The 24,666-nt window shown below is 40.4% G+C and overlaps 1 protein-coding gene across 1 annotated transcript; it reads right to left on the reverse strand.

Annotated features, from left to right (window-relative positions):
* Positions 1 to 3: 3 nt before the first annotated feature.
* LOC103772318 (zinc finger SWIM domain-containing protein 6) lies at positions 4 to 18,704 on the reverse strand (the record flags this gene model as incomplete). The annotated part of the gene is made up of 10 exons (XM_008939646.1): positions 4 to 707; positions 3,007 to 3,088; positions 4,340 to 4,503; positions 4,813 to 4,970; positions 8,076 to 8,211; positions 10,576 to 10,836; positions 13,155 to 13,301; positions 16,277 to 16,423; positions 16,721 to 16,897; positions 18,507 to 18,704. Coding segments are annotated over 10 exons (2,174 nt in total), but the record flags the coding sequence as incomplete, so codon positions are not given.
* Between the last annotated feature and the right edge of the window lie 5,962 nt (positions 18,705 to 24,666).

Raw genomic sequence — 24,666 nt, forward strand, 5'->3', positions numbered from 1 at the left:
GTGTCGTGGGCTGATGTGAGTGAGACGTGAGTGAGTTGTATTAATGTAGGCTCCAATTGTGGCATCTAAGAGTTGCCGCAAAGGGGCTTTGTCCAGCGACATGAGCTTACCAGAGTTCCTCCTTCCATGAAGTCCCACCATGCCAGGAGTGGTCAAAGTACACCTACGCAAAATGTCCGACAGTACTGTTGCACATTTGACACTTTTGACCACCAGAGGTATTATAGCTGCTAGCTCATTTTTCCCAAGGGAGTGGCTGAGCGCACATGCCCACAGAACGTCATTAATGGCAGGGTGTGTGTCCTGATTGTAGCTCAGGTTGAGATGTGTCATGGCCAAGGTGGCCAGCTTGTAGGCCCGCATGGGGTAACCGCGGTGCTCCATGTATCGTGCTATAGTAAAAAGCTGTGAATAGCTCATGCCGGTTGTAGCAGCATCTAGAACAATTTGGTAAGCGGTCTCAAAAGCTATGTGATCTTTTTCACATAAAGTCAGTGCAGAGAGGGCACAATTTTGAGGATCCTTCATGGCACACTGTAGAGCAAGTGTCCTAGCACTGCCAGCCAACTTCTCCTGCTGATGGCAGTCCAGATGCAGATGGACAATGGTGCTGTTTGACATCACTGTTGTAGCAACAATACTAGTGGCTTCTGTTGGAGTGAAAAGTGTAAACCAGTTTTGCATGATACTATCCAGTGCATAAACACCTGGGGAGAGAAAGAAAAGATGAGCCACAACTGATGAAACGAGCAGATACAGACGTTCGGCAAGGGATCACACCTGCAGCAGAGTCTGGGAGGCTGCCAGTACCTCCAAGTGGACACGCTTCAGCAAGAAGGGCTGAAGCAGGCAGCATGGCTGGAAAAGGATGGTTAAAAAAGGCTGCTGTGCAAGCTCTGTAGTAATCACCGAAACGCAGAGAGCAACAGAAAAACCTGCAAGATAAGCTTTGATCTCTCGGTGTGACAACCAAGCTGTTTTACTTGTTATTTAAGACATTCTGGGTAACAAGTTCTGGCTCATTTGGTCTCAGCACATCACTCAGAAGCAGTCCTCACACTGAACACTTGGAAAAGGCAATTCTAACTTCTTTGCTCACCGTGCATCTCAAGGTACAGTGCATGCACAAAAGAATGTATAGGTATGCTAAATGGCTTTCTTAATAGAACACCATGGTGCACCTTAACAGAACACACTAAGCACACCTTAAGAAAAAGAAGAAAAAAATTCCAGCCCCCACCTCCTCCCAACAGGCTCCTCAAGATACATCTTCTATCAAATTGATATGTGCCTGAACATCAAGACCCTTATTAGGGAAACATTCTGAGCAATATGAGCTGGGTATTATCTGAAATAGGTATTTTCCTGAGTATCATGTTAATCCTGGTGCGTGTTTGCGTGTTTGGTGGGGGAGGAAGAGGGAACTATTGGGTTCCATAAAATGAACCTTATAGCCAACTAGAGTGCCGTGCTGTAGCTAGAGGCAGTTTACACACATCTGTGAGCCCACCTAAACCACACCCAAGAGGTCCTAATTTTCTCTGTAAGACTGATGCTTCCCATGCACCCCTTAACTCTTGTGCAATGATTCAGCATAGCCAGAGAATACCAGATCTTCATTTAAATAAACAGATTCCTTGCTTTAGCAGCTTGATTAAGTCTCAAGAGTACGCTGCATGACATTATAGGTTCTTTACGGTATACTTCTATTACAATATGTAAACTAATTTAAACCCAGCATTTTATCTGCCAGTATGCAACTGCACAAAATAATACCCAGGCACCAACAGCTGCAAGATAGACTCAGCAATAATTAAAGCAATAAACAACAGCATTGCATGAAACCTTGCAGACACAAACCACTTTCTGGCTGAGGTCACACAAAGGCAGGCTGCATTTTCCCATGCTACTGATGACATTAATTTCCCAGTTAAGCATAAAGCAAAGAATAAACTAATCCAGATAATAAGCAGCAGCAGTCCTCTGAAGTTCTGAATGTCATGAAGCATCTCTGCAATATAATCCAAATCAGGTGTATGAAAAAGAAATAAACACAGTAGGGAAACATGCTTTCCAGAAATAACTTTAGTGGCAATTAAAACTCCTTCCTTATCATAAGTACTTATATTGTCCCCGCTCCCACAGATGCTGATTTTTAATTTTTCTTTTTTTACCGCTACACAGTTTTTAATGCTTCACTTTCAGATTTTGTATCCTCATCTTGCAGATGGTAACCAGGAAGCTAAAGAAGCTAAAGGATTTCTCATCAAGACACACAGGAAACGTATGGCAAAGCCCAGAAATGAACAGATCGTCCTGCTGAGTGTGCTGTTCTCCCACTGCTCCTTTCAGCTGGTTCTGCTCCCAGCTTATTTTCATCTTATGTGGTTAATGATGGGTTTGATTTACGGTGCACACAAGAGGCCTGCACAATGTCATAGCCCCATAACAAAGACAGATTATACTCTAAGCTTGAGTTTACCATGGAACTTAAAAAAAAAAAAAAAAAACTAACAATGAGAACCCCTTCATGAGATCCTATCTGCCACGCTTTAGAAGGCATCTCAACATTTCTTTAATCTGTTCTCTGGTCCTTCTTCCCACAGTTGACCAGATACCTCTCTCAACTGCCTTTCAAAGCCCCACCTGGCCTTTCGGAGCAAGCAAAGCTGCAGCACAATGCAATGGCCCATGGCCACAAGCCTTTTCTCTACTAGAGCCTCAAACTCAAACCCTTCATAGAGGGGACAAGGGGAAAGCTGGGGTATTTTCCAAAGGTTATGCACACCCTCACTCTGAAGGGGAAAGAAGCCATACTGCATTACTCAACTACTGTCTCATTTGGTCCGTGCCTAGAATAAAACATGCATCATTGCTGTTATGTCTTCACACCAAAGGAATTTTATAAATGAACAGAAAGTGAGAGAAATTTGCAGAACCTAGGTGTTGACAAGCAATGTTAAGACCTCCACGATTAGCTGACAAGAGAAGCATCTCTGAACATACCTACTTCTGTTGCACATGTCACCAACCACCTCACCATTTCCCGCCGCCGCCAGTTGAGCGTTGACAGTGTCATCCGCATCACCTATTAAGACAACATAAAAAAAATACAAATTAATCTTGTTGCAAACCAAGGCAATATACCAACAACTAGGTATTTATCTCAAGGTTACGCTGTCTTCAACACAGAGTAACCCTGACTTCAACTAATTCTCATAAGGATCCATAAAGACGTGGAGAAACATAAGATCTCACCATCCATAAGAGATGTAAGAAATGGCCAAACAGCCACTAGCTCCTGCACCAACAATGAAACCTCTCTGTCATGCACACTGGAAGGAAATTTACTTATTAATTCACCGAATGATCATCTGTACTAACTTGCCTAGCAGTTCTGTCAGCAGCACGTGTTTGCACGAGTGTTAAGACTTACTTGCACTGATGTAGCATGTAACAGACAAACAGAAGAACAGAAACCCCTCCTGTACCTGCAGATCTTGCCATGCCTGTGCCAGTAAGGTTCTGAAGGACAGAATACACCTGAGATGCTTCATGCCATTTGGCCATAAAGATGATCTCTTTCTACAGCCAGTTTAAAAGCCTCCCCTCTCCTGAATCACATAACACATGCTGCCATTGGAAATATGGAGAAAAAACCCAAGAGTCTATACATTACTCCCAAATCTAGAGAAATGTAAGGAGGCTTTTCTTTCACACAGATTCCAGTGACAGAGCTGTGAAATTGTTGGTATCATCTCCTCAGCATAACCAGGCCAACCTGTCATTACCGTAGCTGAGGCAGAACCCACGAGTACACTGCCGTTTAGTTTATAGATTTTGGAACTGAGAGGGCTCCTATTACACTAGTCTCTTTAGAAACACCTTGACCTGACATTAGGATTGACTTTGGCTTTGTCTATTAAGTCAACAATCACCTACCAAATCTTATTTAGGAAAAAGGAAGGGAAGAAATGGCAAGAAGCCCCTCAAGGCCCTGCAGAAAATACAGTGCATTTTTGGCAAGCAGAATAATTTTGCTTTCTAGCTAGTCCTACGTATACTCCCAAACCCATTGTGCTGGTCGTCACACCCCTGAACAGAAGAGTGCCCTGCAGCCAGCCACTCACAGTTCTGTCTTCCACCCAAATGGCACAAAGGGGCTGCACGGACCCTTGGTGTGTGTTTACCAGTCCACTGAGCTATGTATCAGAAAACAGAACCTAAGAACTCCAGACAGTCCAAAGAAGTTATGGTCCTCAGTGCTTAAAAGCAATACCCACTAACACTCGGTCGAATTCCTTTCTTCTGCTGTAACAATAACAAACGAGGGCAATACCTGAAGGCCTAACTCCAGAGAAACTTTCAGAAGAGTGATGTCTGGTAAGCTGTCCATGAGTGTTGCTATTTTAAATGCATCCTGGGCAAGTTTGAAGATGTGTGATGAGGAGTGGATATTTTTCTGGATGGATTCTAACACTGTTTCCAGCCTCCGAACATCACCTGCAAAGTGTAAACAGGATCACCAAAATGGAACAAGTTCCCAAAACATCCAGAGATGCATTATAACTGAGCCTGCCACTGCTATGCAATAGAACCTCAAATCAAGCTCGTTTGGCTACCATCTATCTATCTTAATTACTCTGCAAGAACATTAAGTGACATGTTTAAGTCAGTTCAGTTTGCTGTACTAATATCAAGCTCCTGTCAGACTGCAATTTGGATTCCTAAATGCAAGTTTTATAATCTGTTTACTCCATGAAATATTAAACCCCATACATTTATTTAAGTATATAACTGACAGCAATGTACCTTTGGCTGCTGTTAGCATAGTTGATGCCAGCTCACACTGCTGGGACTCGATGTGACTTAGGGTGAACCAGCGGGGATACCGGTTTGGAACAACAGATGCAATGTGGTGTGGGCGGGACAGGTCTCCCGAAGGAGCTGCAGATTCCAGTACTAGCAACCTGAAAAAAGGACGAAATCCTCTTTCATTAAATCATTATTACTTTAGGTTACTCATGAGCAAAACTAAAGCGGCAAGAACACTTGACCTTGTTAGAACAGAACACAATCATAGAATTGTTTTGGTTGGAAGAGACCTTCGAGATCATTAAGGCCAACTGTTAAGCCAGCAGTGCCAGGTCACCAGTAAACCATGTCCCTAAGTGCCACATCTATGTGTCTTTTAAATACCTCCAGGGATGGTGACTCCACCACTTCCCTAGACAGTCTGTTAATGTTTATGAAATGTCTATAATGCCTTTTTGGTTATTAAAAAAAAAAAAGATGGCTAGAAAACCACTTCTCTTGTTGGGGTATCTTACAAGTCTATTTGCCAAACTTGCCTACATCAGTGGGCATCTGCAAGAATTCATGGGAAAATTAGGGCCCCCATTAACCAAGGCAGCAGAGACCTTCTGCATCATGCATATAGCTGAAGCTTTTTGCCCTGCCTTATTTCAGTCTTTGAACCTCAGCTCTCAGGAAGTAAAGTGGAGGAATTTTGTCCTACCAGAGGAGAACATGTAAATATTTTTCAGAACTTGGAACCTAATTTACTCACTTACAAATGCTCAGATTACGGAAGAGGGATACTCAACAAGTCATACAGATCTAGACCTCGCAATAAATTCAGACACGAATTTATGTCCAAGAAGGACATTGTACTGTTCAATTACAACTACATTTTAAAATCCTTAAACTTTAGCATACTAATATTTTATAATGTACCATAATCTGATGTTAAGACTCCCAAAGAGTACTGATAGAAGAAGTTCCCTTTATTGTTACTTTTCAGACTCCATTTTCTAATCTAATCCTGAAGCAAAAACTTCTTTGAGTATGAGTCGATATGCAGCAGTCTTATTCCACCAAGGAGACTTCACACTTAGAAGATTCAAATCAATGTGCCTGTTGTTGAATACTACAATACAAGTGACTACTACAAGGGAGACTCAGCTGGTGGCCCTTACAATATACTGGATATAACCAGTACACCAGATACCATATAAGTGCCAATGCAAAAAGTACAACCGAACCAAGCCCAGTATTTCTAGTCAATACAATTAAGCACAGTTTCAGGATGTGAGTAGTTATTGTGACATCAAATGATAGCACTAAGACATCATCCAGAAGAAAAGCCTTTCCAGTGCTTAGCTTCCTGATCAGGTGAATTTCTAACAGGAAGTCATTGGGGAGGACAAAGGGAATCAGATCTTTTGGCAGTAAAACTGAATATTGAATATCCAATGCATTGCAATATTCTGATACAATATTTCTTATGGAATATCCTCATTTGAACAACAATTAAAGCTTCTTGCAGTTATGTACATGTTCAAGTAACAGGAGTGCATGTCTTTTTTTCACAGTAGGATAGTTTAAAGTTCTCCCAGTTTTCTGAAGGTTCCTGCAGCATATTGAGAGTATTTTTTAGGAATTCCCTGAGAAGGGCAATTTTGAATATATGGGAGGGTATCTAGCAGGCATATATGAATACAACACACCACATAAATAAATATCAGCAGGTTATATCAACATGTGCTTTGGATGCATGTATGTGCTTGCTAATAAGAAAAAATTTCCCTTTTGATTTTTATCAAAAGTAAGATCTATTCTCTAGTACCACTAAGACATCTCTTTATATCGCTTCATATACATAAAAATAAAATGCATATAAACTCTTCAGCTGATTCTTTTCCAAACAGAGAGCAGGGGGAGCAATGCATTATTAGGTGGTTTCAGTAAACAGTAAAAATCCCAACTACCTAATGCAAAAGGGATTATTACATTATGAGTAACAGTAAATAGACAAAGAGCACAAAAGAAGGAGGCTGTTTTGGGGAAATCTTTTGTCACTTTGAATTCTGTTGCCAGCTTCTATGTTCTTTTGCTGTGAAAAGACACGCTGTTGTGAATTGGTGGCTTTCATACAATTTTGGCAAGATTAGGGAACAGCAGAACAAGCACAAGCAGATCTAACATTCTTCACTTTTTTCCCCTTTCAAACGTCAATTATTTAGCTAGGTTTTAGCAAAGCTACCTTGTGATTAAACATCACCATTAAAGTCTGTCTCCCAAAGCCTGGGTGCAATTCAGGCTTAGAAAGGGATCAGCCAAACTAAGCCAAACATTCAAGTTCAGATTCCAAGCGAGCAGTCAACTAGGTCACTGCAGAACCACATTTTCCAAGGCTCTGCTCCGTATGTTTCAGTGCTGCAAGCAGGGAACTGTAGACAAAACTGACCATCAAGGAGAGCACAACTCTGTCCTCACAGACCTGAGGTGCATGCACAAAAGGCTTTATGGCCTCAACTTCCATTGATTTCATACTGTTTCACACACTAAAACAGCATCAAAAAAAAAAAAAAAAGTAACAGATTATTTTGAATAGAGAGTTAAAATACTCCAGAGCTGCCATCACTGGTCATTGACCCACTTAGATATCGAGTGTTCCCTGAGAAACACCTTCTTTCTGATTACTGACGATAAATGAGATGCAACTCAGACATTTTGTTGTCCTAATGACATATTCCATTTAAATCCCCACATTCACCCAGAAGTGGGCAAAACTACTTCACTATGAAGCACATGAAAAGTACTGGCTCAGACCACATCATAGTGTTTAAAATCTATCATTAAGAGCTAATTTATAAAGAATGCCAGTGGAACAAACTGTCCTACCAAACAGCCTAAGCAGCAGATAATCCTGACACTGATGGTGAGATATCTCTTTCCTCATTTCCTCACCTGTTCACATACACACAGAGCCACATGGGCGACAGAACACAGGTGCTAAAGCTGTTGTTATGACAAAACCACGTGCCCCGAGAGGGGGATTCTACACTGGTAAGAGAGAATGCTGGTTTACAGTGGTTGACGAATATTGACTGTACATTTATAAATGATTATACTGTAGTTAATACAGACACCAATTGTTTTGGAAGATGACAGAACCAAATTAATTTCTCCTTGAAGGAAAGAATGTTTCTTTTAGAAAAGAAAACTACGAAACTTTTTTCCTTTTTCCTAACTGCTACTTGTGCTCTTTCTAGACAGCTGTGAATACGTACCGCATGGCTCTTAGTGCAGTTTTGTATGCCAATTCAGCATCATGAGGTAGGAGAGAGGTGAAGAGATACTTGGCAAATGTGTGCATTGGAACGCTCTCTCGGTGGATGACTTCGCCTAAACCACTGTAGGGTCCAGCTACAGGAAACAGAAAGACAATGTCAGTCTTCACATACTGCTAAAACCCAACTTCTGCACCTTTAAACACCTTCAGTTACAACTGGTATGCAGAGACAGTTTGCTATACAAATGGTAAAATTACGCTGCTATTTTATGTGAAATCTATTACAAATATATCACATAAATACAATGTATTACAAGACTATTAAATACTCTATATTCTTTAAGACAACAGGAGAGATGTAAATTGTGTAGTACTAAGCACCCTACCAAGACACATACATATGACAGAACGGTTCCAGTGCTCCACAGGGCTTGTTCAGCAAGCCTATGGTATGCAAAAGTAGAAAGTGATAATTCTAGCTTTGCCTCCACGTAGTTACATTGTGCACTTCATAACAGCAGCATCAGGACTGACAATGACAAAAAAGTTAAATGCAACTATTTCCTTGTTGAATTTTCAATGTTACCGTGCATATGAACTCTTCACATTTTTCCTGCAACTTCAAGACTGTTACTGCTGTTACAGGAAAACTGTGTCAAACAGTTTTTTACTTCAGCAACTACAGGTTCAGGCATTAAATGTTACAAGATACAGAATAAGAACCTTGCACTGAGTATTATTGGACAACCATTGCACAGACAGCACCCAGCAGTCCTAGAAGTTACTACTAGTTCTCCCACTAGAGACTCCAAGCCACCATACTTGGATGGATGGAAGACCATGTGAGCACACTTTGCTGCAGAGTCACGTGCCACTTAGACTGCATGCAGCAGCAGTTCAAACTAACATGGCCAACCCTGCACTGAAGCAGCCTAGGAGAGCAGACAAAGAGAAACAGCCAAGCTGTTTCAGCAATGTTTCACAGACCTGTGTCTTAACACAATATACAAAAATAAAACTCATAAGGCATGAAAGAATTCCATAGGTAGATACTTCTGAAGACTTGGGCTGATTATAAAGGAAATGTCGATGAAGATTTAGTAGGTGACAGCACAGCTCAGTTGTTTAAAATTAAGTTGAAAGCCATTTAAACTAGCTGGCATTATTTCAGTGAAAGGAACCATTTCATCTAGGTTTGCCAGTTGGTGGTGCAGTCACAAATTCAGTTAGGACATGAAGAACACACGACAAAGCATTTACATTAGAATACATGCTGCCATTAACTTAGCAGTGAAGCAAAAAATTAGAAGAGTTCTTGCAGAAGAGTCTTACATTCTGCTTTCCCACACACTCAGATGGTAGCTACATACAACATGCATTAATCTGCATTAACAGCACAGAAATCAGCTTAATATTGGATTAAGCTTTCTCTATTGTATCTACAGGACTTTAACTGTAAAAACACAATTGATATGATTAGCATCTTAAATCACAGCATGGTTTTTCCTCCACGTGAGCTGGCAGTTTCTGTCTAGCCTGGAGTAAACTGAAGCTATTGCAGGAAAGCCAGATTTCTCAGCACACAGTAATGCAAGCCTATCATTGCATGCTGCTCACCACAGCAGTTTTGTAGGTAGTTACACTAACAGATTTCCTGATGTGATCACTTGTTTGCTACTCTAAGAAAACATTAAAAGAATTTCAGTGATTAAAGTAGTAAACTAACATTATGAGAGAACTCCTTAGAGAAATCCTGCCTTCTCCTCCTAAAGCATCCTTACTAGTAAATAGATGCAGCAAATTGATTTTATAATCCAGAGGATCCCTGTAAGGTGGTTAATAGCTGGATCCAGAAAGCAGCTGTTATTCTCCAAAGGCCACAAAGCAGTAGTAAAGCCACACCATAACGGAAACTATCCCCACGGTGTAGCTTCTCTGCAGCTTCAAATGGTACCATTAGTACCATTTGGTAGTAGGTACCAAAGTCTTTAAGGATCTGGGCAAAAACAGTGGCTCAAAGCTGAGAAACCTAAACAACATATTGCACTTCTTCCATCAAAGAGTAGGTTTCAAAAGACAAATATCTTACAGAAAGAAAACAAAGCCTGATTGCTGTGGAACAGTCTTCACAAATTAACATAAAAGAGAACCACACTCCCCACCATCCTTTGAGCAAGCACTCAAAACTTGGACCATGCCTTTGCCTATTTGGTTCCTCTAAAGTTTTTTCTTCTACTTAAAAACCAGCAAGACAACCTCTGAAAGACTGAATCCAAATTAAACCAAAAAGTCTTATAAGTCAATAGATTCCTTATCTCTACAGTCAAGTGATATCCAAAGTATGTTTGATCTTCATAAGAGATCAGAAAATTTTGCTGGAGTTCTACGTCAAAAAAACATCTGAGGTATGTAATGTAGTTTCCACAGGAGTACTACTTCTGTGGGCTTGGGTAAGTGAAGACAGTTTAAAGAAGCAGTGAGCATCTATATGGAGCTACCTTCTAATAGGAAGACTGCTTGTTTTCGAAAAATCTTCACCAGAGTATCATCCAATTCAATTTCCTGTAGCTTAGAAATGAGTTGCTCTTCATTTCGACAAACCTTCTCTTGTGCATACAAGCCATCTGGCATTATTCGTTGCTGTCCCAGCCCTATCAGTGCTACTTCCACAGCCAGTGTTAAATAAGATTCCCCTTCTTCTAAGAACTTGTGTGCAGGTAGGTGCTGGTACTCCAGAGATTTGCTTTGCCCCATGTTCTCTGTAAGGGGTGACATAGAAAGAAAAACACATCAGCAAATCATTCCGACCTATAATCTGCCTACAAATACAAACACTTCTTCAGTATTACTTTTTAAAAATTACTTAAATTGCTAGTGCAATCTCAAAATCCAACAATCCAATCTAAAAATATCCCATCCAATTTCACATGGCAGAAATACACAAAACAATTAGGGTTTAAATTACCCACTTAAGTAAAAGTTTTAATTTTTAAAGTGCACGATTTAAAGTCAGTTTCTCCAGCTTTGTGTTAATGAGGCCAAGATAGGAAGCTATATTTCATTTTTTTTACCACACCCATTTCTGTAACTCCTTAAAGCCTTTTTGTGTAAGAGGAAGGGAAAGGCACTTACACAATTGTATAGATTTTGGCTGAAGCTGGTCAGATTGTACAAACACAACGGGCTTGTGAACCTCACAGCTTTAAAGGATCCTCTGTTCTCTAGCTCCCATTTCAGGCTTTTTTATTTGTACAGTTGTATTTATGATAAAAATGTGTATTATTAACACTAGACATCCTTCTTTTAGTAAAGATTGCTTGTAAATTCCACACCGACGGAGCCTTAAACTGCTTGAAAGAGTACTACTGACATTTGGCACTTCACAGCTACATCATATGACAAAACGCTATTCCAGCCTGTAGCAGTTTAGAGTGTAATTTGGGAACAAAAACTTACAATGGGCAGATGTAAGAAGATGGACAACTGCATCAAATGGGTGTGCTCAACGCATTTGGTAGACTGCATATGCATGTGTAGGAGAAAATTGCTTTTCAGCACATACTGTTTTTATTTCATGGGGTTGTTTGGGGTTGTTTTTTATAATTAAAAACAATATGATTTCCAATTTAATTACAAGTTCTTCCATAATTGGTGGGTAAGATATCAGAAATTCATTGAAGAAAATCTAATTGAATAAAAGGAGTGTTGAGGCAAAGCCTCAACAAGATTGCAGATGTGCATATAAAAAAGCTGCAGGTAGAGCAATAAATTCAGTTTCTGTCCACACAGATAGTAATAAGAAGCTACCACAGAGGTGGAAAGAGACTGTGAACCAGGAATTAATCAGTTAAGCTCCTGGGAAGCAAACACTGAAATTAAAACGGGCGTACACGTTCTATCCTAAATCATGTATCAAAGCTGCAAGACTACTTTCCAATTCATGTCATGTACAGATCATGCATGTGATCAGTTTTAAACGTTTTGCCGTCGGTGTGCGTTATTACGTGCACTGGTAGCTAAGAAGTCCAGTAACACTCTGGGCTGCACAAGGAGGAGTGCTGCCACAGGTCAAGGGAGGTGACCCTTTCCCTCTGCTCAGTACGGTGAGCCCACACCTGGGATGCTGTCTCCAGCTGTGATCTCCGCAGCACATGGACATACTGGAGCAAATCTGTGTGGGGCCACCCAGATGATTAAAGGGCTGCAGCATCTCTCATACAAAGAGAGATAAGGGCGTTGTTTAGCCTGGAAAAAAGAAGGCTCAGGAGGATCTTACCAAAATGTATAAATATCTGATGGGAGAATGTAAAGAAGACAGTGCCAGACTCTTCTCAGTGGTATCCTGTGACAGGACAAGAGGCAAGGGGCACAAACTGAAACACAGGAAATTCCATCTGAGCACAAGAAAACACTTTTTTACTGTGAGGGATCTTACCAAAATGTATAAATATCTGATGGGAGAATGTAAAGAAGACAGTGCCAGACTCTTCTCAGTGGTATCCTGTGACAGGACAAGAGGCAAGGGGCACAAACTGAAACACAGGAAATTCCATCTGAGCACAAGAAAACACTTTTTTACTGTGAGGGTCACTGAACACTGCAAGAGGCTGCCCAGAGAGGCTGTACAGTGTTCATTCTTGGAGTTATTCAAAACCCAGCTGGACACAGTCCTGGGCAACTTGCTCTAGGTGATCCTGCCCTGGGGAGAGCAGGTGGATTAGATGATCTCCAAAGGCGCCTTCCAATCTCAGCAATTCTGTGATCCTACCATTTCCTGCCGTTTCTCAGAAAGAGGAAAGAGCAATGTACGTGGAGAGGGCTCCTGCTATAAAGTCTTAGTTTTACTTCAACTGTGAAATATGGGATTGCCTTCAAGAATGAGGAACAGGCAATTTTTTAAAGTGTTTTCATATTTTACTTCAAACATTTTATCTGCCTTGTTTTTTCTTGAGAAATGCAAATGTGAGTTCTAAAGACTATAAAAACACTGGCTTTGAAGCTGATTCAGAAAGGCAAGGTAGAAAAATGCCTCCTGTATATGAAGACAGGAAAGATTGCTCTCTTTGCTTGGCCTTACCCATGAAGTCTGAGAATCCATGAAAGCTCTCATCATCCACCCTGCAGGCTTCCATCAGGCTACTGAAGAGGGTGCCAATGGGGTCCAAAGGGTGTCCCACCCAACCTTCAAGATTCGTTATTGAGGTTGCTCCTCTGTGCAGAAGTTCTGTAACAGAAAAGATGGAGGGAGGAGGGAGGGTAAGAAAGCACATGTTAGCCCCTCAAAACAATTATAAACTGATTAAAATGCCGTCAGTACAGAATTCAAAGTATTTCCAGTAGCTTCTGCTTAGATGAAGAAAATAGTATCTTTCACAGTGAATTCATTGCCCTTTGTGAACAAGTTAAAAGAGGAAAAGAAAGAAAAAGAGCAATGGTCAAACAGTTTGAGTAGTAGTAAAGTGTATTACGGGCCAAAAATTTCAGCTGCAGTGTCTTTTGACATCTCTTATTCAATTCCAGGAACTCTTCTGAAAATGTCTGCTGAAAAACTACAGCAAGGACTTTTTTTGATAAAAAAAGTCAAAGACGCAGCACCATTTTTACATTTTAAGTTAATCTGATGGCACTGAAATAAACAAAAATATTCTAAAGTATGTTCTGATTTCATAAAAATGAACTTCTCCTACTTCCAAATATTTATTGAAGTAATAAACTCAGGATGACAACTTCATTAAAACAAAAAAGAACAAAAAGTTTAAATGAGTTATATAAGAAAAAAAAATTTTCCTTTAAGTGGATCAAGTGCATTCTTTGTCAATTTAAAATTTCAGTCAACAAATACCTTCACAGATACTTTGTTCTGTAGCCCTCACCCATCATCTGGTTAGAATATGGAAAAAATGGTTTAGCAAAGTGAGCTGAAGGAAGTATGGTTGTGGTAACAGATGTTAAAGATTCCCCAAATCCTTTCTTTTACAAAGACTCTTATGGCAATAGCTCGCCTTTGACTACAACTCCCAACTTTTTTATTCCTGGACACATACACACAAGTGAACTATGAGAGACACATTTAAAACCATTTACAAGCCATTATGGGTGCTCTATTTCACTGTCCATTACACACTAACTTGTACCTGCCTCTGCTCCCTTGTTAATTAAGTGCCCTCCTTCTGAGGAACCATATGCGTTATCACAGAGCTTTTAAATCCTGCTTCTGCCCTATTTCAATGTGTGGGGCTACAAAATGAAATACAGCCACACTGTCAGAAGGGTGGAGTTTTTCTGAAGAATCCACTGATACATAACATGAAAAACAAACAAGTAAATCATGGTCTTACTAACAAACAGCATGTACTAAAGACAAAGGCAAAAGCCAGTAATATTCGCAAAGAGGACTAATCACAGTGACTTCTTACTGACTCACGTTCTCTTTATTCTACTTTGCCTAATTATGAGCTTGTCTTGTGTCATGACACAGGCTTCAGTCCCCCAGACATGTAGATGTTTAACTTTAAATCAAGCAAGTGGTTCCACCGATGTCAGACCAGTCACATGAATAAAAGCTAGGTAGAAGGATGTGGATTTTGCTGAACTGAAACTGAAAAGCTGGGCTGTAGCTGCAGAATTCATCTGCTTACGGAGAAGACCAGCACATTTTGTGGTATTAAGATAGTGTTTTTTCAAGATTCCACACATTAAAGGAAAAGAAATTAAAAACGCAGAAATTGACAATATAGAAACTACAAACTTCTTTGATTCAGGGGAGAATGGTTCACATTTCATACATCGCATTTTGTAGCATAATATAGGTTGACAGCTGTAGAAGTTGCTCACAGGGAAAAGAACCTCACAGAAGTATTACTTAAATGCTAGCTGTGTTAGCAACTGGGAGTGAAGAGGAGCAGTATTGCGACCAGCACGCTTGCAGCAGACCCTTCATACTTGCCACTGGTATGTACATCAACATGGGGTATTCTCTTCTCACCTCCTCAGACTGGGAAGCTAGAAAAGCAGCAAAGCTTTTAAGGGAACACATGTTAAGTAATGATATATTGCATGATAAAAAAAAAAATAAATTAGCAGATCAACCTAAGTAATAATGAAAAGTGCTTTTAAGTTTTGTTAAAATCTAGGATCCACGATAGTGCTCAAAAAAACCCTCTTCCTTGCGTATCATAGGGGAAAAAAAAAAAAATGAGGCACACAGGAACTGCTAGGTAATTTTTATTTTTCAGTCAGGTGTCGTCAACCTTATCTTCTAAATGCTCATTTCTGGGAAAATACCTGCACACACACTTGAAAAACTTAGACATATGTCTTCACACTGGTATTTTTGCCTACAATGCAACAGAAGAGTAACAACAAAGACTTAAAATAAAATTTCAATTAAGGGATTCTTGTAGCAGCTAATAAAGTACTTCCGTGTTTTCCACATGCATTCTTTAACTACAAAGCCATATCCATCTTCCATTGCTTCTTCAAATTAACAACGAAGTTTGGTGCAGAATTATTTTGGATGGCAAGGATCACATGCCATAGAAACTGTACCTCAAGCACAAGATACCTTCAAAAAGAAAAAAAAAGACAACCCCAAAACACAAGCAGGGGTAATGCTCCAGAGAGGAAAACCAAAGAAGGGTACATAAAAAAAAGTGTTTCAAACACAGTCAAAAAAGGCAATCCACCTCTATTCAGAACCCCTAAAATTTTAAGCGTTGTAAGAGATTCTTGGAACAAACTGCCAAATTTGATGGACTTCCATAATGCAGACTTTGTCTCATTGTTACCCTCGAAGACAACTTAAAGCTTACACTTTAGAAATATATAGGTCAGCTAAATTTTGTGTCAGAGAAAACAAAAGTATTTTAAACACATGAGGTGCCAAACACAAAGCTTTGTTTAAAAGCCTGTAAATTAAAGAGTGAATATTTCCACTGTGCAACCAAAAAACCCTGATGGGGATAAAGGCCCCATCATGCCAGACATATTGCACAGGGCAGAACAGAGCCCTTGCCCTGCACAGCTCAGCACCAGCTTACAGAACAGCTCTGAGGTCCAGAATACGACATTACCACTATGACCGTTTGGACTGAGGAGTCTTTCACTTCAGTTTCAAAATCAGTTTTCTCATGCAAAGTTCCAGTGCAGTGTTACTGTCACCTCCTAAGCCCTTTGCCCATCTCTCTTTTCCGTATTTACCTTTCTTCTGAGCCTGGAACATTTCCAGCTGTTTCTGCTGCTGCCTCCTTAGTGTATTAACAATAGCTATTGCTAGCCGCAGTGCTTCTCGTGGGTATCCATGAGATCGTAACGCATCCACCCTCGCACAGGCTGTAGGTACATGTTCTAAAAGGGAGAAAATAATTGAGCAATAGCAATGCTTCCATGTCTGCCATGGCCTGTTTTACTAGATTATTCAAAAGGGCTTTTTTTTTTTTTTTCCCTAGGGTTGCTTTATTTTTTTTAAACTGTGCAAGAATGACTTAAAGGACTACTTCTGAGCCAGCATTTCAAGGGAGCCTCTGTTCTTTTTGCCAGGCTTCTCATTCATTCCCCCACCATGATGTTGGGGGGAATCATAAAGCCATAGAAAATGAACAAAGCAGCAAGTCATGGAAACGTCTTTCCGGTTTAGCCACTTACCATGCCAGAGGGGCCACCCGTGAGAGTCAAAGAGCAAGTTTTCAGTGTCGTCATGGTAACAGTAGTTGGTGTACAGGTCACTGCTGATAATGTGCTGTAAGTGGCTGTCCTGCCAGTGCAGATCGCATGCTTCAATGGCTCGAGTGAACACCGTCCGATGTGGCCTGCTCGATGAATCTGCCATTTTCACAAGTTCAGAAAGCTGCATCAGCCTTTACTCATTCATATGTGAGCCAGTCATTCACAGTGTTCTTGTCTTCCGCCTATTCAGCAGCCCCCAAATGATGGCAGCTTGCCTTGTCCCACTCTGCACCGAGTAGCCCACAGATGACATTTCACATCCTGCTATTACCCAGCAGCTCAGCCAGAGTGTGCACCACTTGCTTTGTGTTGTGAGAGAGAGATCTGCACACCAGTGTGGCTGATGCTAAATGGGACTTTGCAGAGGGAACAGCTAGAGACAAAGGGCATTCAACAGCACATACAGAACTCCCCTAAAAACAAACTAGAAAGTACATGGCGCACAGCTACTCAAACATCCCCAAGCTCCTCTGCTCTTCAGACCCAAAGCTGCCAGGATGAGGGACAGATAAAAATTGCATGAAAAATTCCTCACTGTTCTCTTCAAGCAGTGATATTAACATTGAGCACTTGCACAACTTTCTTTTTGGTCATAAACATATAAAAATACTGTAAAAAAAGTGAACTACTGAGGTCATGGGACTACCTTAATCCTTACTGGACACCTTGCTATGGCAAAATCACTCTCTCGACAAGGCATTAGGTCTATGAACATTATGGTGCCATGTCAAAGTTACCACTATCCTGCCTGGGTTGGGCTGAACATCATGAGATACAGAAAGAAAAACCTCTCTGAGGGAGTTATGTGCTGAATGGACTTCTGTCCCCAGCTAGCTGTGACGTTTAAAAATGAACCAAGGCTGTTTCCTTCAGAGGTAATCTTCCAAGAAAAAGAAACTATGAAAAAAAAACCTCTAAAGCCCAAATCTGCCACATCCCAACCGCTTAATTTAAACTTTATTGTTGTTATATGAAATACGTTTCAAAACACTGAGGGTTTTGAGGATTATGAGTTTTTTTTTTTTTCCCAGGTAAATATCCTGCATCTTCCCCACTTATTAACAAAGTAGTCATGTCTGCTTGAATAAGACCAGAGAAGTGTTGTACTAGATTTGATAATCACATTTGAGATCAGAAAGCATGATATCGAGTACCAAGAGAACCTTCTCTTGCCTCCTGCACACCCCTCCCCCCCCCCCCCCTCCCCCCCCCCAGCAATGCAGGCTGCACGTACAGAGCACATCCACATATAGCTGCTTTTGTTTGGCACACACTCAGGTTGAATGCAGTTGCAACAGATCTCCCTTTATATAGGTATTAAAGGCTTTGTAACTGCAAACAAAATGAAACACCCAAAACCAGAAGGAATGCAAGATTATAGTCAAGCAAAGAAACAGGCTTTTACATTTCATACTTTAAGGACATCCGATGTTCATGCAACACGAATTTAGAAGCACTGGGTGAAAAGTTAGAAGACCTAACTAAACACAAATAGTAGCTTTGAAAACACTGCAGCTCCAGCACAAAAACCCACCCCACTGTTTTATTCTTTCTGTAAGGATAGCATTAGTTGAAATCATTTTGGATGGTGGGTCCTCCACACGGAAGTTACTTGTCACAGCTCGGAGTGCTGGATTCCGCAAGGCTACAGTACGTAAGGTAGGTTACACTACACGTTGCAGGCAGTGCATATGTTTAGGCTCACCTTGGTTAGCATTTGCACCCTGAGGCAAAGCATTGGTTAAATTGGGCAGCTCGTTTCCATGGTTTCCATCTTCCCAGGGACAAACATCCACACTGTTCCATTTTTTCAGCTGTTTTAGCCAACTGGCCTTCTGCTCCAACTTGCAGTGAGGATTTAAGACTATACACATCCACAGAGCACCTGATTTTAAAAAAATCGCTAAATTATGTTTTCAATTAAAAATGCAGCAGCCAATGACTTAATTGCAAACTTCTATACTGTGACACTTTTCCTCCCCTCAAAGACTACACTACTTGCTTCCCAGCTACACCAGGCAGACTGAGTTCCTGCTGCACAATCTTGGAGCTGGTATGGCCCTTCTGAGGCAGCCGAAAGGAAGTACCAAGCCATCCTTCTCACTTAAAAGGCATTGAGAGGACTTTTGCAGTAGAAAATCCAGAGTTCAGAATGTATGGCTCATCAGACAGGAACATCAGTAAAAAGCAAACAGGAATTCACATTAAGTTACAGCAGGAAATTACTCAAGTTCTTCTTCTAATTTTTGTACCAGAAGTGAATGTTCTTTTCTATAAACAAGATCTACATATCTTCCAGTTTTGTATTACAGGAACTGAAGAAGTGCATTAGTAAGACATGTATTTTGTAAACATACACTTCCACACTCAAAACTCAGCCGAAGTACTGCTGGTCATGTAACTCATTCCCAAGCACATTTGGGTCTCATAAATTCAGTAAACACCAGTTTTGTGCAGTCAAGTAGGAATAAGATACTTTTACTTCAATTACTTTAGTAATTTGGTTACACTACAAAATTTGTTTTACATTTTCTTCTTACAGAGCTTGAAAGAAAAGCTGACTTGCATTGACATTTCACACATACCACCACTCTGGAACCTGCTCCCTGAGACTACACAGCAGGGCAGGCATAAACACATCAGGGTCTCTAGTAACAATTTTCAAATGGGAGGATTTTTCTCTCAATCAGCTGTCTCTTCATTGGCATGAACTTTGACAGAAGCATGAAGGCATCTGAAAGCACTGTTTAGCAACACTTCATTTGCTCATTAACGTGCCTTATACACTATAAGGGATTTAGAGAATATGCGTAAACTATTCAATCTTCATGACAGGCTGAAAAAAAAAATGCAGCTGGTTCTTCCATGAAAATAAAATTCTCACATTCAAGTATTCCTTTGCTAACTAAGAATGCAAAATGGATACCCAGAGCACGGGCTGTCATATTACATTCATTCCTGAAGTAACTTGGCATGTGGGTACGACACACGACAGGAGCAAGCCAGTGGAAACAGCTTGATCCTTCAGGTTGCAAGTCCTCTGCTATTCAGACCAATGTGGAATGGGGAAGTAATAGCAAAGAAATGTGAAAACCACAATGAAATATGGTATGGTACAGTGTGGAACGCCAGAGAGACACTACACTACTGCAGACAGGCACTGCACTGTAGTTCAATACGGCACAGCACTGTCTTGCATTTTCTTTTCTTTCATTGTTTTCTTTTTAAAGCGTCTGAAACTCACCATGAGAGTGAATAAGGAAAAAACTTTTTAAAAAACTCCTTTACAAACTAATCATGTGGCTTTCATCAGACACACAAGCCAACAAGCTTCATTCTCAAAACAGAGTGAAATTACAGGTTGTTCTTATTTAGCAGCAACGCGTTCAGCACCGCCCAAAACAGAACGACTAGACTTCTTGCAGTCTTCAAAGAAAAAACAGATGGGACATACTGGAAAGCATTGGAGAATAGTTAACCTGGGCTTGTTTACTTATTTTCAAAATCAGCTATCACTTGAGTGCACTAAGGAGACACTGTACTTCTCAGCATCTAACAAAAAAAAAAAGCCTATTTAAGACTTGTAACCAGATTCCCAGTGTTTGCAGATTGAAACAAAGCGGAGCATCTTAACCACACTTGGTTTCAATCATCCAGCAAGGCAGAACACACACTGCTGATTACACCACAACCTATAAAATGATGGGCTTTTCTCTTCCCATGTCTCAGAAACACCAGTCGAGGGAAAGGAATTCACTTGCACCTGCCTCCTTCAGAAGCTCCACTACACATGGCTAAGTGATACATCTAAGAGGCAACAGAGGGAAGAGATATCCCAAAGTACCGAAAGTGTTTAAAAATTTCTTTTGTTTAAAGAGGGAAATTATGTCAAGCATAACTACATTGTTGGCAGTGATCATATCAGAAACCCGGGTTATTTCTATGCAAATGAAGCACAAGAATGGGGGTATTTCTAACAAACTTGAAATTTCAATAGAACCCACATGCACCCCGCTCCTGGTGACTTCTGGGTGAGCTGCACGCACATCTGAGATCTCGCCCAGCTTTCACGGCTGCCCAGTTTTCTGCAGGAAGAGGAGCAAGGAGTGTGAGACAAAACTCCCTCCAGAGAAGCAAATGGAACAGAAAGAGCCTCAGGCTCAGCTCCTGTAGTGCTATAAAGGCTACCATCTGGGAGAAGGATGCATAATGCCAATGACCACACAGTCTTTAGTGTATTTGGGTTTCTAGGATTTTTTTTTTTTTGGTTGGGTTTTTCTGTGTGCACAATTTTTTTTTCTTTCTTTTTTCCCCTCCCCCCCTCTACTGTGTGTGCATTTGCCTGTATTCATATTTCTTCCTTCTCCTTAAGTGCCTTCCCCCTCTCCTGACATCTGCTCAGTTTTGGCTCCTTCAATTCACTGGTTCATGCCCTGTTCCTAGCACTGAAAAGTCTGAGTAAAATGTTCACTTGTGCCCAAATTTTAACCACATGCCAACTGGAAGAAGCCTGGAGGATATTCTTCCTAATTCACTCTGATGCTGCTTGTTGGAAGCCCCCCTGAGCTGGCCCTGAAAATGTCACCACCAACCTGAAGCCTCACACTGGTCTTAAGCAAGAGATTCTGTTTTCTGCCCAATGGCTCCCACATGGGGAAACTGCTGATCACACTGAAGGGCAGCTACTTGTAATTTGCTGGGGAAGGTATCTAAATCGATTTCCAGTGACTTCAGCCTAGAAACTGCTCTTTGCAACAGTTGATATTAAAAAAAAAAATTACCAAAATACATTCCTGGCATTCTCAAGTTTACCTGTTTGACTAGATGTAATGATAGTACCAATGCCACACAGAGTATGAACAAAAGTTCATTAAATAAAAAACAATACATAGAATGCTTGCTGTTTAAATACTCTCTACTTTTTTCTTAACACAGTTCATGTCTTCCTGTGTCCCCTTCCCAAGGCACCAGGTATCATTTCATACTTGTTCTCAGCAGGATGACACATCTTCCCCTCTGAACTATATGCTATTAAAACAAAAGTAAATCTCTGACTTGGATCCCTTGACTGTGACCTATGTCACAGCACAGTGGCAAAATAATCACAACCCAATATACAAAAATTATTGCTCAGAAGATAACTGGAAAATAAGACATGTTGGAACTGCAATTTGATACTAATTTCAGAATGGAATGAACACTACAACTGGCAAATCGCAGTGAGGAGCTGCCCATTTTGGTTCAACACTAATCCTCTTCACCTTGAAAAAGCCAGCTTTTCCAAAACAGACCTTTGGTTCAGACAGCCCTCCTTTTGAAATTGCACAGCTGTCATTCACCTTCAGCGTGCCTCACACCACAAAAAAAAAGAAAGAGGTTACATTACTGCTGTACACAATGCATGCCCTCCTTGCACATCAGTACGAGGGAACATCAGTACTTTTGTGTCTCTCAGTTGACATCCATACCTTTGAATTCACGAGAAAAAAGTATAGCATGCCTTTACAATGGTTAGGATTTAAATATGCAAACTGAATAACATTAACAAGTGTTCAGTCATTGTAAAAGTAGATTTTGTAATATGCTACCTTGTCAGGGCTGCTATGCAGCTAAGTGTGGGTCAGTATTTCCTCATTTACAATACCTGTGTAATCAGTGGCTGAGACTTGGCCTTTGCTTTACAATTTTAATGTATTTAAGATCAACCTATTAATTTGCAAAATGAAAATATGCATGCACATCTACTGTGACATTTATTTGCCCTTCCCATTAAAGCTCATCCCTTTCCTAGAAAACAAAAAACGATGAGCTACAAGGTTTAGTAGTATATGATAATTTCAAAGAAAATGGAGCTAGGTGATCAAGATAATTTCCTTTGTGCAACAAACAAATCAGCTTCAGCACTGGCTGCACACTTGTCACTGTGCCCTACTTGAGCCTAATAAATTCTACTACAAAAGCATCATTTTTCAGCATTGGAAGCACCATAATAGAAACAATACTAGGAGACAGAACCTACGACCCCTTTAAAGCAGAAGTGTCAGACAAGAATTGAAGTGGTTTGCATCTGGGTTTTGAACACATATGCACGTTCACTGGGACATCCACTTGGAAGCCTCAAAGAAGGTAGTGTATGGTATTTACTGCTTCTCAGCTAGAAGAACAAGTGCCTTCAGAATGACTGGCAAAGCCACCCTGCTCCTCCAGGCATAGCAAGATCTCTGTTAGAACAAAGCATCACAAGAAATCCCACTGGAGAATGCTCCAACTGAACATTTGCAGTTGCTTTTATGGAAGAGCGAAGATAGGCAAGTGCTGTTCTCTCCTCGCTAAGAACCCTGAGAAAAAGTATTCTCAGCATTCAGTTGGATTCCAGTTGTAATTTTATTCATAAAAGCAATTCCTTAATGCATTCTGGTTTCTCTGTGCAGCCCTCATAAAAAAAAGACTTTCTATGGGTGTTGTGTTTCTTGGAGAACAGAATGTTTCATTTTGCTCTAATTCATTCTATTACTGAATTAAAGTTTGATGTATTGGTCTTGACAAGTGTTTCATGCTGATTGTGTTGTGTATGATAGTATAATCACTCCCCATGCATTTCACACTAGCTGGCTGATTAACGCAATAGATTACCTGCAGCACTGATGGCAAGAGGGAATCATTGCCCTTCTGCAAGCTAAACTCAGAATGCGCATTACAGTGAGAGGAGGAGTAGCCCAGGGACAAACATAAAAAAAAAACAAAACGACAAAACCATCTCATTCTTTAAGTTCCTCTTTGTCTCTTGCTGCACACTGCTGCTCCAAGGGTTAAAGGCATGCATCTATTTGACTGAAAGGAAATATGTATTTACATATCGAGATGCTATTTGAAACTATCATCAACTACATGCTCTGGTCTCTTGTGTCAAGTCACGAAAAAATCCTGCTCTTGTCTTTCTACATTTTCAACTTTTCACACAATGGAAAAAGGAACTAACCAAGCACTTTTATCATTTTGCGTGAACCCGTTGTTACACCCTTCTGTGGTTATACTCTTCTGAGTTTGTTTTAAAAACTGCCACATCTTTGCACACACACACTGCCATCTGACCGAAGGGTTTCATAATAAGAAGATAAATTTGCTTGAATGGAGTAGTTTACAGTATCATAGCTGAAAACTACAATGTCCTTAAGAGTGCAGTTAAGGTCTGTCACATGTCTGTCAGACGTCCCTCTATGCACCTGTAGTACCCTATCACCTAACCAATGTAGCAATGCACAGGCTGTTAGTCTACAAAAGTAGAGGGAAGTATAAAGTACCTTCAAGTAAATCTCAACGATTAACTACCCCAGCATCCACAAAATTCTCATTCATTTGCTCACAACCAATAAAGGTACTGCTAGGACTCGAACAAATAGTACAAAAATATTCCTTCACACAGCTTAATATGATTCTTCACAGTTTTGAGGAGTTGCCAATATTTATAGCTAGGTGGTGAACACAAAGTGTGTTCTCGCCCAAAGGACAGAAGAGATATTTTATGAAATATTTTAACAGGTAATGCACTCTCAACAGCCAAAGCCTATTTTCAGACACCATGACAATTTTCAGAAGAAAAGTTAGTGACTACTAACTATAAGTACACTAACTCATCACTGAGATAAAATAATTCCTCTCAGCTTTTTTAGGAAGATGCAAAGATGGGAATTTTGGTAAGTTTATCAAACAAAAGACGATACTAATAAAGTAAAGAGATGAAAACATATTTTTTTTAAAAAAACTGGAGCAAGAGAAAACACCCCATTGCACATGGAAAGTTTGGAAAAAAGTATGATTGCCACAGCTATGGCTATCCTCAGAATCACAGAATCATAGAATCATAG

The sequence above is a fragment of the Merops nubicus genome, unplaced genomic scaffold (genome assembly GCF_000691845.1).
Source record: "Merops nubicus isolate BGI_N331 unplaced genomic scaffold, ASM69184v1 scaffold19134, whole genome shotgun sequence".
Lineage (NCBI taxonomy): Eukaryota > Metazoa > Chordata > Aves > Coraciiformes > Meropidae > Merops > Merops nubicus.